We start from the raw sequence: 14,153 nt of genomic DNA on the forward strand, positions 1-14,153 counted from the left end.
AAATACCTTTTTTAATTTTCAAATAAATGTGGAGAGTGCAACTCAAAATGAGTTTCTCGATATTTCAAAATACATTTATGAGAAATTTGAGTTTTTCGAACACTTTTCTTTTGAATCTCTTTTCTAAAATATATTTTGTATTCCATAATTTTTTTTGAAAATGAGATTTTGGTTTACAATCCTATTACAAAATATTATTTGTGAAACATATTCATTAGAAAATGTATTTTTAATTTTGAATTTTGGAATGAAAGTTGTTCCTGCTAGGAATATGAGACCTAAGAACTATTGAGAAATTTTGTCTTCCTTCTTCTTACCAGGCGGTTGATATATGCTTCAACTTCCTCTTCCAAACTTTTCGCTACTCCTTCAGTCTCAGCTGCTCGATCACTCGGTCTTTTTAGAGAATACCGAATGAAAATACCTGCAAAAGACACTTCGACGCTCAAGTCAGCAAAGGGGGATCGACACTCAGATGTCAGAGTACAATAATAAATGACGTACCTGCTTCTTTAAATATGCGCTATTTATATTATTTTAATGGACCTACCTTATTGGATCAGATTAGTAAAGTGGATCGCGCTTAGAGATGTATTATCTAGTTTCTAATGATGACTTAACTTCATTGACCTTTATCGAGCGTAATTAGACCAAAAGTGTTTGTCGATCCACACGAACGTGACACGTTCGGTCAACTCGATTATGAAAACCAAGTCGAAGCATAATATTGACCATTCGGTCTATACTAGTACAAAAGCCAATTTAAAATTTTTAAAATTCAATTAGTTGCGGTCTAAAGTTACTAGGTGCATGAAACAATTTCCGTCCTCTTTTTATTCCCAATATTAATTTCTCTTATTATTTTATAACAACGGAGATACCAAAGTTTTAATAAATTGTACGATGCCTTTTATATTAAGTAATTTGGAATAATAATTGACTATAAATATTATTCCAGATCGTATATTCCCAAAGATCAGATGTAAGCTTTCAAATAGTAGGATAAGTTCTTAATTGCATAGTTTGATAAAAAAAAACTTTAGAATTCTGCACAATTCGATTTGAAATAATATTTATTAAGTTTCAAGAAATCCGGAAGATTATTTTTTTTGGAATACTTAATACAAAAATTATGAAATATTTTTAAAATTATATAATTTGAAATTCTTCCAAAAGATATATTTTATGAATAAAAGGCTGAGACTCAAATTACAGTTATAGATTTTTAGGCTGTTTTTTCTCCTGTAACCTAATAAATGTCTTTCTACAACTCATTTTTTAAGAAGATTGTTTTCCTCCTTTAAAAATTATTTTGGATTGTTTTGAAATATTTCTAGAACATATTTTCAATCCGGAGACAAAAGAAATATATTATGAAATAATTTCTTGTCTTTTGGAATTTCTATTTGGGAATACCTTTTTTTACTAAACCCTTATTTGAAAAACACTTTTTCTTACAAAATCCTATTCTAGAATAACATAAAACTGTAAAAGGGTAATTTCGATATTTCATGAATATAGGGATGCAAGAAGAAAAATGTAAGGGTGTAGAAAGAAACTCCCGGCTTTTGAAGTGCAGAGTTTAAGAAAAAACCTTACAAAACCAGTGTGGTACACCTCGCTTATCATTATTTTAACATACTAAGGGCAATTAAGTTATTTTGAAAACAGTAGGAGTGTAAAAAGAAATTATTGAAGTTCTGTAAGTAAAAGATCTAAGAGCCCAAATAGGACCCAGTGGAGTAATTTTTTGTTGCATGGTGGTGGCTGATGGACAAACAAAGTTGAGGCCCAGAGAAGGCATGGAAGCCCAAGGAGGAGTGAGAGTGGTTTGGATGGTGTTAAAAACTGAAAACGAGCAACGACATTGAAGGGTGTGTTTTTTCGCGTGTTCGTTCTTTGTTTCTCTTTTCTTTCACTCACTCAGATCCCACAGATCTGCTTGCGCTTCGTCTTCTTCGTCTTGTTCTTCTTGGTAATTGTGAAGTTTCCGTGTGATTTGGAATTGGCGAAATCAGATCTGGTCTGAGAGAATTGCAGATCAGAGCAATGGAGAAGTCCTGCACTCTGGTTGTCCACTTCGACAAGGGCACGCCGGCGCTGGCCAACGAGATCAAGGAGGCGCTGGAGGCCAACGACGTCACGGCGAAGATCGAAGCACTGAAGAAGGCCATCATGCTCCTCCTCAACGGCGAAACCATTCCACAGCTCTTCATCACCATCATCCGCTACGTCCTCCCCTCCGAGGACCACACCATCCAGAAGCTCCTCCTCCTCTACCTCGAGATCATTGACAAGACCGATTCCCGAGGCAAAGTCCTCCCCGAGATGATCCTAATCTGCCAGAACCTCCGCAACAACCTCCAGCACCCCAACGAGTACATCCGCGGCGTCACCCTCCGCTTCCTCTGCCGCCTCAATGAGTCTGAGATCATCGAGCCTCTCATCCCTTCCATCCTCTCCAACCTCGAGCATCGCCACCCCTTCGTCCGCCGCAACGCCGTCCTCGCCGTCATGTCCGTCTACAACCTTCCCCAAGGGGAGCAGCTGCTCGACAGCGCGCCGGAGATCGTCGACAAGTTCCTCTCTTCCGAACAGGATCCTTCCAGTAAGCGAAACGCGTTTCTTATGCTTTTCTCTTGCGCGCAGGACCGTGCTATCAATTATCTGTTTGCCAATATCGATAGGATTATTGACTGGGGGGAGCAGCTCCAGATGGTGGTGCTGGAACTGATTAGGAAGGTTTGTAGGAGCAACAAGGGGGAGAAGGGGAAGTACATTAAGATTATTATAGCGCTTTTGAATGCTTCTTCCACTGCTGTGATTTATGAATGTGCTAGCACCCTTGTCTCGCTCTCCTCTGCTCCCACTGCCATTAGGGCTGCTTCTAGCACTTACTGTCAGCTTTTGCTTTCTCAGAGTGATAACAATGTTAAACTCATTGTGCTTGATCGTTTGAACGAGCTCAAGAGTTCCAATAGGGAGATCATGGTGGAGATGGTCATGGATGTCCTTCGGGCTCTTTCTACTCCCAATCATGATATTAGGAGGAAGACTCTTGATATTGCCCTGGAGCTCATAACACCTAGGAACATTGATGAGGTTGTTATGATGCTCAAGAAGGAGGTTGTTAAGACTCAGAGTGGGGAGCACGAGAAGAATGGGGAGTATAGGCAAATGCTGGTCCAGGCTATACATACTTGTGCCATTAAGTTCCCGGAGGTGGCCAGCACTGTTGTGCATCTCTTGATGGACTTCTTGGGGGATTCCAATGTGGCTTCTGCCATGGATGTGGTTGTTTTTGTGCGCGAGATTATCGAGACCAACCCCAAGTTGCGGATTTCTATAATAACCAGGCTTTTGGATACTTTCTACCAAATCCGTGCAGCTAGGGTGTGTTCATGTGCGCTCTGGATAATTGGGGAATATTGCCTGTCACTCTCGGAGGTTGAGACTGGAATTGCAACCATTAAGCAGTGTCTTGGTGACCTTCCGTTTTATACTATTACTGAAGAAGGAGATGGTCAGGAGGCATCAAAACCCATTCAGCAGGTAAACTCCACCACTGTGTCTTCTAGGAGGCCTGCCATCCTTGCAGATGGGACCTATGCCACCCAGAGTGCTGCTCTGGAAACTGCCATGTCACCACCTACCCTAGTACAGGGATCTCTGTCTTCTATTGGAAACTTGAGATCACTAATTCTCTCAGGTGATTTCTTTCTTGGGGCAGTAGTTTCATGTACACTCACAAAACTTGTCTTGAGGTTGGAAGAGGTCCAGACTTCAAAAGTTGAAGTTAACAAGGCAACTACACAGGCCTTGTTGATCGTTGTTTCAATGCTGCAGCTGGGCCAGTCTTCTGTTCTTCCACATCCAATTGATAATGATTCTTATGACAGGATTGTTCTCTGCATTAGATTGCTGTGCAATACGGGTGATGAGATAAGGAAGATATGGCTGCAATCTTGCAGAGAGAGCTTTGTGAAAATGCTTGCAGATAAGCAGCGTCGCGAGACTGAGGAGATTAAAGCTAAGGCTCAAATCTCTAATGCGCAGCCTGATGATCTGATTGATTTTTACCATTTGAAGAGCAGAAAGGTATGCTATCTGCCTTTATTCTCTCTTCTTTTAAGAAGGGTATAACTGAATTACCTTTTGATTATATTCCGAGTTCTTTATTTTGCATGATGTGATCATTGTTACATTTATGCAAATATTAAGTTGTGATAAAATGCATTGCTTGAATTCATGATGTTAAATTGGCTTATGTGTCACTCGGGTGTAATTCCTGGATGTGGCTTACAAATCAACGTTGCAATATTTGTTAATGTGCTCAATATGCTATCTCTTCTGATGTACATTCTTTGTATACTTTTCTTCTAAATTCTTTAGGGTATGAGCCAACTTGAGCTGGAAGATGAAGTTCAAGATGATCTCAAACGTGCTACTGGAGAGTTTACAAAGGATGGAGATGATGCAAATAAGCTCAATCGCATTCTTCAGCTCACTGGATTCAGTGATCCTGTTTACGCTGAAGCATATGTAACAGTGCATCACTATGACATTGTACTTGATGTTACTGTCATCAACCGAACCAAGGAAACCCTTCAGAATCTCTGTTTGGAGTTGGCAACCATGGGTGATCTCAAACTTGTTGAGCGTCCACAAAACTACACTCTGGCTCCAGAATCAAGCAAACAGATTAAGGCCAACATTAAGGTTTCATCAACTGAAACAGGAGTTATATTTGGTAACATAGTTTATGAGACATCTTCTAATGTTCTGGAGAGAACAGTTATTGTTCTAAATGATATCCACATTGATATCATGGACTACATTTCACCTGCATCTTGTGCTGATGTGGCATTCAGAACTATGTGGGCTGAGTTTGAGTGGGAAAACAAGGTACGCCTCTTTTCTCTTTCTCTCATAGCAAACTTTTTTAACCCAATGGTAATAAAGCATGGCGCAACTCTTTTTGCCCATAGCAACCCCACTTCCATTATAAAAAAGTACGGGAGAGAAACCTTTCAGGTACTTCTGCGGTTATAGTCACAGCATACTCTTTTAACTAGTCATTCAAGTTTTTATTAAGTATGAGCTCATAAAGTTGTGATTTGAATTTTGTTTAGTTTGAACAGCATCTTGTCTACAGAATTTGCATTCACGGTTTTCATCTTGACTGTTGAGATAATGATATTTTGTTGAAGTTCGTTTATTTATATGAATACTTTTCATTATTATTGTTAATGGTAGTTAGGTTGAAAGTTTGATATAAACTTTTCTTTGCTGGTTGCATTTGGTAATAATGAGATGATACTTCATAAGGAAACATGCCAGTTGATTAAACTCATAGATTTAGGCTATTTGTGAAGGATTTGGAGGCTATAAGAATAACTGGATGATATTTATGATTCGTCGTTGTTAATGAATTTTATGTTTTAGGTCGCTGTAAATACAGTATTACAAGATGAGAGGGAGTTCCTCACCCACATTATCAAGTCTACAAATATGAAGTGCCTGACTCCACCGTAAGTTCTCTGACTCTGCTGAGGTCCTTTTGTAGACAATAATTTTACGCACGAAATATTGTCTCTACTTTAACACACCCAAAGATGTAAAACTTCTGACAGTTTTGCTTTTCCTAAGAAGAATATTTTTAATTAAATAAATAAGCATGTCTAAACATTTCAAAACATTTTTAAAAAAATTATCCAAATTATTTAGGGCTTACTATTTTTTCAGTCTCTGAACCTTTTAGGATTTCTATTCTTGTCCCTGAACATTTTTTAAACTCGTCAAATGGCCTTAACCTTTTCCATCCTTACTTTTAGTCCCTCAACTTTTTTCTAAGAACGAAAAGGAAGATACAGGACTAAATTAGTCCAAACAAATTCAAACATTGAAAAGATCAGCATTTGAGAAAAAATTCTGTCAAGCTTGACTGTTATATCAAACTATCAATTGCCAGAGGTCTTTTGAATAAGAAATAATTAATTGGATTTATTATCTTTTGAATCCCTAGATATTTTAGAATTTCTAAAAATCCAATCAATTGTTTCTTAATCAAAAAAGTGTTTTTGGCAGTTGGTAGTTTGACTGTGTAATCAGTCAAGCCTGACAGATTTTCTATTTCAAATGCTGATTTTTTGTGCATCTTCATTTTGTTGCGCTACTTATCTGTATCTTTGTATCTGAATCTTAACTTTATAGTTTTTGTTTATTATTATTATTAATGTTATTATTTATTATCACAGACCAGATCTCTTTTGACAAATAATACAACCATCATTATAATAAATTGAAGACATCAATAATTTTGATATAGTATTAGTTCAGCGATTCATGTTACTTACTAGTCATCAGTATCCCACGTTGTTATTCATATCTTGATTAGATGGGACCCATTCCATATAATCGTTTGATCATGATCTCCTGTTATTTAGATCGGCTTTGGAAGGGGAGTGTGGTTTCCTTGCTGCAAACCTTTATGCTAAGAGTGTGTTTGGGGAAGATGCTTTGGTGAATGTGAGCATTGAGAAGCAAGCAGATGGTAAGTTGAGTGGATACATCAGAATAAGAAGTAAAACTCAGGGAATTGCCCTGAGTCTTGGGGATAAGATAACTTTGAAACAGAAGGGAACCGCTTGATAGGAGCAAATGTCCCGTTTTCTATGCTGTTTCCCCGCTTGTATGTCCATCAACATTGTGTAGCTTCCGGTGGCAGCTGACTTCAAGCCGCCTTATTGCTTCAAATTATGTGCCTTTTGGTGGCTGCCCTCTTGTTAGTATTAATTTTTTTTTCCTTTTGAATTTCCAATTTTGTTTGTATTCTTTCCTTGGTTATCTTATTACCCATCATCTTTTATTTTTCTACACATGGGGACGGACACCGTATATTGATATGAGAATCAATCTAGTGACTACTTGTTCTGCTTCACCTTGCATACATATGTGCGCATGTCTTACAATAATAATATAATCATAAATTGTAGTTTATGTGCCTTTGTGATGATCATTGATACTTTTAGATTCTAGGTTTCCCTTCTTCCCTTCTTCCTATGTTATGCTTATTTTATCATTGCCCTCTTTCCTTCATCACTTTAGAAACTATAAGATGGTCCATAATTTATTTTCTAGTACTGAAGTGTATGAATGAGTTAAAACTACCTGCTCTAAAAGAACCACTCATGTGGTTGAAAGTTAGTCTCTGTAGAGTTTTTTCTAGCACAAATCTGCAGCTGTGCTATTCCTTGTTTTTTATTTGTTGTGTTTTGTTTCGTTGTGTGGGAAGATGAAGATGTTGAAAGGGCCCTAGGATAAGAGATTAGGATATGCCTTGTTACTTGTTTGGATACAGAACAATCAGCAGGAATGTTGACTTTCTCTGTTTGAAAAAATAAAAAATGAAAATCACTAATATACTTTTGTGTTGTTAAAATTGAACCATCATTTATCTTGGTCTCTGGTTACTTGTGGAACTGAAGAATCTCTTTTAACTCTCTTTTTCTCAATAAAGATGTTTTAGTTTTGATTCATGCTTTTAGTATTGTTTTGATTTTTGTTCCTCAATCTTTTGTTTTAAGTTCTACAGCATTAACTATCCCCATTAAACATATTTAATAATGTAAGAAAATAATATATTTATAGAAAATTAAATTAAAAAATAACATATTTACAAGGTCTAAAAAGTTATATATTTCTAATCACTAAAATTGAAATAACATATATATGGCTTAGAAACATGTTGCAAGGATATAAAAAACATTATCTAGAAAGAGTGAAACAAAGTGACATTTACTTGACATATTTAAACATCATATATCAATTAATTGACAATTAAGGATAAATAGCTTGAAAAAGGTTAACTTTGATTAGCATTAATAATTTTTCATCAATAATGATTCACTACTCACTTTTTAGCAAATTCATGGCAATTTTGCATCCCATGCTCAAACTTTTTTTTTATTTAATTTTTTCTTGATTAATGATGGTTGTGGAATGCTTGAAGGTATTTGTGTTAATTGTAATCTATAATTTTAAAAAAATACTAAAGCAATGCTATTTATTCTTAACATAATTTTCCTTTTTTTTATCTCAGTCAAATGTAACAATAATAATTATTATTATTGAAAACTCAAAATAGTCAAATAAACCTAGTTTTTCTTCTGCTTAAAAAATATTCGTGATTCTTATTATTTACTATATTTTGATTATTCATCATTAGTGTTAAATTTTAGTAGGGATTACTTGTTAAACAATTTTTTTTAATAAATATGTTTACCTTTTACTTTAGTCCCATAAATAGTTTTTACATTTTGTTGATAGTCCTTATGTTTTTTTATTATTGCAAATATGTTACTTTTTCATTTTAGTCCCTTTAAATATATATATATATATAATAATAATAATAATAATAATAAATGATAAAATCACGTGTTGATATTACAATCTTGATTCGTCAACATTATTGATTTAATAATATTGTAAACATGACAAGACACGTTGATTTGATAATATTACTAATATGACATGTGAACGTTAACCGTAAAAGTTAACTATAGAGACAAAGATAAAGAAAATTAAAAAAAGAAAAACCATATAATTAAAAGAATAAGGATCAGAATAAAAAATACTTTTATTTATGGAACTAAAATTAGTATAATATTTAGGCTAGTAAGCTTTGTAATTTTTTTGTACTAATTTGACTTTTTATATACATTCAAGAACTAAATATCATTTTTTCCCAAAGATTAACTTAATAACATTTTATGATCAAATTAATCATTTAGATGCACTTGTTGGATGAACAATCATTTAATTATTTTTATAAAAAACCGTTATAAATTTTCAGGTTTTATTAGTTTATTTATTGAAGTCAATTTTATCCTTTCATTTTTGTCAAAAATTAATTAAGTTTTTTGTTGCATTAACGCTATTAATATAATAATAACTAAATTGACATTTTAAAAATTAAATAATGTAGTCGAATCTTTCTAAATAAAGAGACAGTTTAAAGAACAAAAATAAAAATAAAAAAATTAAAGGACAAAAATATTTAGAAAAATTCTTCCTCCACTTTCATATTCCTCTTGTATTCCCACACTTCCAAAAATATCAAAATTATTTCATAACATTTTTTTAATTGTAGAATATGAAATCTAAAGACTTTCTGAATTATATAATTGGGAAATTAATGTTTGTGATTTTTGTTTTATTTTGAATTGTATAAATCTGAAATACAATTTTTGCATGTTGGATAATGCAATTTAGAATACAAATTTTCTAGAAAAGTAATAAAGAAGAGTAATTTTGATATTTTTCGAATAAGAGGGCAAGAAGAAACACATGGATGTGTGGAAGAATTTGCTTAAAGTTAAACAATTAATCAAAGTTTTGACCTGGACCGAGTTGTCCACGTTAATTAAACTAGTGTGCGTGTAAAATAAGAACTTGGTCACATGTTTACTTGCTTTATCTATACGACATTTGGTTCCAGTGGAAATAAGAATTCGGTTGTAAGTTTCGGTTGGTCGTTGAGGCAGTTGAAGGAAGAGTTAGAGTAGCTGGTGTTGGTCGTCAAATGAACCATGGAAACTAGGATTGACTAGCACATGACAAGATGATGAATGAATAATAAACAATGGCTTGAGAAATTAGTTGTGCATATGGTACCCTAATTCAAGGAAGTTCTACTATCTGGTGGTTGACATTACTGACATGTTTGCATTGTAAGTGAAGTTAGCCTTAACTCCCTTTACTTTGTTTGTTGAGTTTGGTGAAGGGATGTGAGTAGGAGGATGAACAAGAAACCAACAAATAATATCTTTTTCATTGGACCAAAGTTTATGAGTAATTGTAAATCTAAAAGCCAAACTAGTAATCATTTCGAGTTTGAACTTGACTTGCCATTGATATGGAAAACAAGGAGAATCTTGAAGCAGCCCGAAAGCGTTTGACAACTAGTTTGGAAACATCACGCATCATTGCCTCTGCACTAGATGAATCTGGGTCAAGATTGGAGCTACTTAACCAGAGATATCTGTCTTTGCAAGCTTCCCTTAGACCCATCTCAACGCAAAAGTGCTCATTTGTCAACATTGAGCACGGTATAAACAGTGTTCTATGTTCGGCTGCTGCAGTCCTTAAGGTTCTTGAATGTGTTCATCAGTTGGAGCAATCTCTCTTGACAGATCCTTCTTCTGATATATACACATATGTCTCAGATACAAAGAAGCTTGAGGAAGCACTGAAGCTTCTCACTGACAATTGCAGGTTAGCAATTGGTTGGTCGAAGGACGTTTTTGAGTTCTTACAAGACAAAGCAGTCACCAATGAGCTTTACCTTTTGAAGGTGAGGAAATCTCTGACAATATTGCAAGAATTGCAGGTCAAGGAGGAAGGTGCTCGCCTTGGTGAAGGCCTTCTTAGTACTGCTTTTGACAAACTAGAGCTCGAGTTCCACAGGCTTCTGATAGCAAACTCCATGCCTCTTCCTTTGGTTTCGTTGACATCACCACACACTGGCCAGCAAGCTAGTATTGCCAAACATATTTGGCCACTGACAAGTTCTTTGGCAGGGAAGTTGCATTCCATCATAGAGAGAATAAATTCTAATGGCAGGCTAGACAAGTGTCAATCCATGTATGTTGAAGTTCGAGGCATGAATGCTCGTAGAAGTTTGAAGACTTTAGATTTGAGTTACCTGGATATTCCAACAACAGAATTTGAGGCTGTCCAGTGTATGGAGAGTTACATAGACCAATGGGGCTGCCATTTGGAGTTGGTTGCGAAGCAACTGCTCGAGATTGAGTTCAGGCTTTCTACTATTGTCTTTGAGAAAATTGGTCCGGAAGCATGCATGGGGTGTTTTGCAAAGATTGCCATTGAATCAGGAATTCTTTCTTTTATTCGATTTGGAAGGATTGTCACTGAGAGGAAAAATGACCCGTTCAAGTTGTTGAACCTGCTGTCCATATTCAGGGTCTTAAATGATCTGAGATTAAAATTCAACCAACTTTTCAGTGCGAAAGCTTGTAAAGAAATTAGAACTGTGACAGAAGATCTTATAAAAAAAGTTGTCAATGGTGCCAATGAGATATTCTGGCAACTTCCTGCACAAGTTAAGTTGCAAAGGCCAACTTCTCCTCCCCCTGATGGCAGCGTTCCCAGGCTGGTGAGCTTTGTGACTGATTACTTCAATCAGCTGCTTGGGGATGCCTATATGCCACATTTGACGCAGGTTGTGAGAATACATTTTAGTTGGAGAAAGGAAGCGTACGAAGAGGGTATTGTTTTATGCCAAATGTATAGCGCAATTAAGGAGGTTGCGGTTAATTTGGATGCTTGGTCGAAGGCCTATGAAGATATCACCTTGTCCTACCTTTTTATGATGAATAATCACTCTCATTTCTGCAATTTGAGGGGTAGTGTGTTTGGAAATATGATGGGAGATTCTTGGTTAAGAGCACACGAACAATATAGGGACTATTATGCAGCACTTTATTTGAGGAACAGCTGGGGAAAGCTTCTATCTATGCTTGTAGTACAAAATGACATACTTTCACCCTCCAGTGCAAGTGTGAGATGCCAAGACTTGGCAAAGAGACTAAATGCTTTCAATCTAGCTTTTGAGGAAAGGTACAAGAAGCAGTCTAATTGGGTAATTTCAGATGAGATCCTGAGGGAAAATGTATGCAATCATTTGACCAAAGGTATTATACCAATCTACAGGGTCTATGTCAAAAACTATTGTTTGTCAACTGAAAATGATGCTAAGGTTGACAAACATATGAAATATTCGGCAGAGAGTTTGGAGAAAAAGATTAGGTCTCTGTTTCAGACCAAGCAGAGGAAGGGTAGTAGCATTAAACAGGCAGACTTGATTAGTAAAATAAAAGATTTCAGTCATCAATTTCGCTTAACTCTAGCAGCTCTATGATTTCTTTTCCTTGTACTTGCCAGAATGAATGTTAATGTACTCTGTTGTAATGTAGGCGTACAAAGTTACAAATCATTTGAAAGTAGACCTTCACTGTTACTTGTATGTTATCATTGTTACAGCTTAATTAATTATTTTCAACAGAAAATGACTGACTTTGGTAAATATGTTATCTTTTGGCTTTTGAAATTTAGCTGTTCCTTTTTTTCAAAAAAGGGAAAGACAAGACCTATTTACTTACTAACATGAATAAATGCCTCTCAAGAAACTATATATATAAATTTATATAGTTAGCATGTGTCTGTATACTACTGGTAAAATAAACGTCACATTTATAGATGTATGAGTTTATTAATGAATATGCAAACACTTATATTAGTCCATTCGACCCAGATTTGATCTCAAAATCATTTCCTATTGAGTATATTCAACCAGAGTTTTGAAACACAATGGTAGACATAATGGAGCCTACTGAATGAAGGTGCAATAAACATTGTCATATTATTCTTTGAAAAATAAGCTAGAATGGATAATGTTTGACAAAGATTGAAGAATTGGTATATGGGTTACAGCAAAGGTGACCTGACTGGCTTCAACTCTTTAACCTTTGGAACGTGTGAATGTTGGAAGTTCCTTTCAACCTCCCAAGCAAGTTGTGACATACAATTAAACGTGGACTTGGCACCTTTTCCATCGGTGACTTCTCTAGGGAAGGGAATGCGGACCTCAAACACGCCTTTGTGAGGGGATGACAACCTCATGTCAAATCCCAAGCGATCAACCCATATCATCTTTGCCTCCGAAACCTTCCAAATACATTCACAGTCAACACAAGCAATGCGTTTTGGTTTTAGATGACATTATTTAGAAAACAAATAAACATAGATAGAGTAGTGTCATTGACAAACCAGGAAATCCAAATCAACATAGACATTGCAGAAGCGAGTAAGGTCTTCCATGTTGTTGGTGTTGATCTCAGTTACTAAGTTGTGTGCAGAGTCTCTAAGAGGGTCCGGTTGAGCATTTCTGTAATCTGAAGAGGTTACCCAAACACCATCCTACAATTGAATGCAAACCATCACTCAAGAGCATAAGACTAAGAGACCAATAAGTTAGAATTAACTTATGCAAAGGTTAATTAGTAACAACTATCTCATAACTTTTCTTCAAGATGATTTTAACTTATGGATGAATTAATTTACCTCATGTAGAAGTTCATTTCATCTTTCCTTCTTATTTTCTTCTCCATGAAAGTGTTTAGGAAGAGAATTACCCAAACAGGTCTTATTAAGTTCAATTTCAAGGCTAGATCAGGGTTATGTAATGAGTTCTACCTCCTGAATGTCTTCCAATTGCAGTACCCGATCCACAGCAATAATATAAATAGAATCTTGATCCACTTCTTCTCCGAACCGCTTCCTCCACACAGAAACAAAACGCTGCGTAGATACATGCACACACAATGATGAATTTTGATTAATGATAATGATCCCGATTCAATTTGACAGGGAACTCAACTAAAAGTAACTAGCTACACTTACCTTTGGATCCTGTGGTTTGGTAAGAGTTCCTTGAACACTGCATTGAGGAGTGCGCAATCCGAATTGTTCAAACTGATAAACAAACGCAGACATGAAAAAGCTTATCGAATGGATAAATTTAGCAGTGAGACAGAGAGAGAAAGAGAGGGAAAATGAGGTACCTGAACATGAAGAGAAGAGGAGATGTTAGTGTTGGCACTGGAACTGAAGCAGAACAAAGGAGTGCCATGTTCGGGTTCAACCGCGAATCGAACCCCAGTACCCAGAGGCAAACCCTCTTCGGTCAACGTACATAGCGTCCCCACCTTAGCCAATTCCATTAGGGTTCTCGATACCTCCGCCGGAAACGGCTTCGTTTTGCTCTCGCTCTTCACTTCCAATTGTGCCGTCGACGCCGCCGCCGCCACCGAGCATTTTGGGCCCCAATTCCTCCTTCTCAACCAAACAGAGCCACTTCTCTTCGTTGCGGTTGCGCTTGCGGGTGCAAGCTTCACCCGTGGACACGCTGCACCGAATTGCCTCGTTTGAATTTGAAGCAGCATTTCTTCAGATAGATCGCAGACACTCTCAGTGCTCAAGTAAAAAGCAAGTAAAAAAGATAAGAAGAAAGGACCAGTGTGTCGTTTTTCTAGCATAGTAACTAAACGACACTCGTTTTGGTGCGTTTTTAT

General features: G+C 36.2%; 3 protein-coding genes across 3 annotated transcripts; 2 read left to right on the forward strand and 1 right to left on the reverse strand.

Moving 5' to 3' along the window:
- Window positions 1-1,840: 1,840 nt before the first annotated feature.
- On the forward strand, window positions 1,841-6,940 carry LOC137826176 (coatomer subunit beta-1). The gene is made up of 4 exons (XM_068632053.1): window positions 1,841-4,098; window positions 4,393-4,905; window positions 5,446-5,531; window positions 6,447-6,940. The coding sequence occupies exons 1-4, from the start codon at window positions 2,050-2,052 to the stop codon at window positions 6,649-6,651; spliced, it is 2,853 nt and encodes a 950-aa protein (XP_068488154.1). The 5' UTR covers window positions 1,841-2,049; the 3' UTR covers window positions 6,652-6,940.
- A 2,728-nt stretch (window positions 6,941-9,668) lies between these two features.
- On the forward strand, window positions 9,669-12,081 carry EXO70G2 (exocyst subunit exo70 family protein G2). The gene has a single exon (XM_068628828.1). The coding sequence runs from the start codon at window positions 9,917-9,919 to the stop codon at window positions 11,939-11,941; it is 2,025 nt and encodes a 674-aa protein (XP_068484929.1). The 5' UTR covers window positions 9,669-9,916; the 3' UTR covers window positions 11,942-12,081.
- A 254-nt stretch (window positions 12,082-12,335) lies between these two features.
- On the reverse strand, window positions 12,336-14,117 carry PGR7 (proton gradient regulation 7). Its single transcript, XM_068628829.1, has 5 exons — window positions 13,644-14,117; window positions 13,483-13,554; window positions 13,276-13,380; window positions 12,850-12,999; window positions 12,336-12,747 (listed from the first exon to the last, which is right to left on the reverse strand). The coding sequence occupies exons 1-5, from the start codon at window positions 14,115-14,117 to the stop codon at window positions 12,508-12,510; spliced, it is 1,041 nt and encodes a 346-aa protein (XP_068484930.1). The 3' UTR covers window positions 12,336-12,507.
- Window positions 14,118-14,153: the final 36 nt, after the last annotated feature.

This window comes from Phaseolus vulgaris, chromosome 8 (genome assembly GCF_051622355.1).
Source record: "Phaseolus vulgaris cultivar YP4 chromosome 8, ASM5162235v1, whole genome shotgun sequence".
Classification (NCBI taxonomy): domain Eukaryota; kingdom Viridiplantae; phylum Streptophyta; class Magnoliopsida; order Fabales; family Fabaceae; genus Phaseolus; species Phaseolus vulgaris.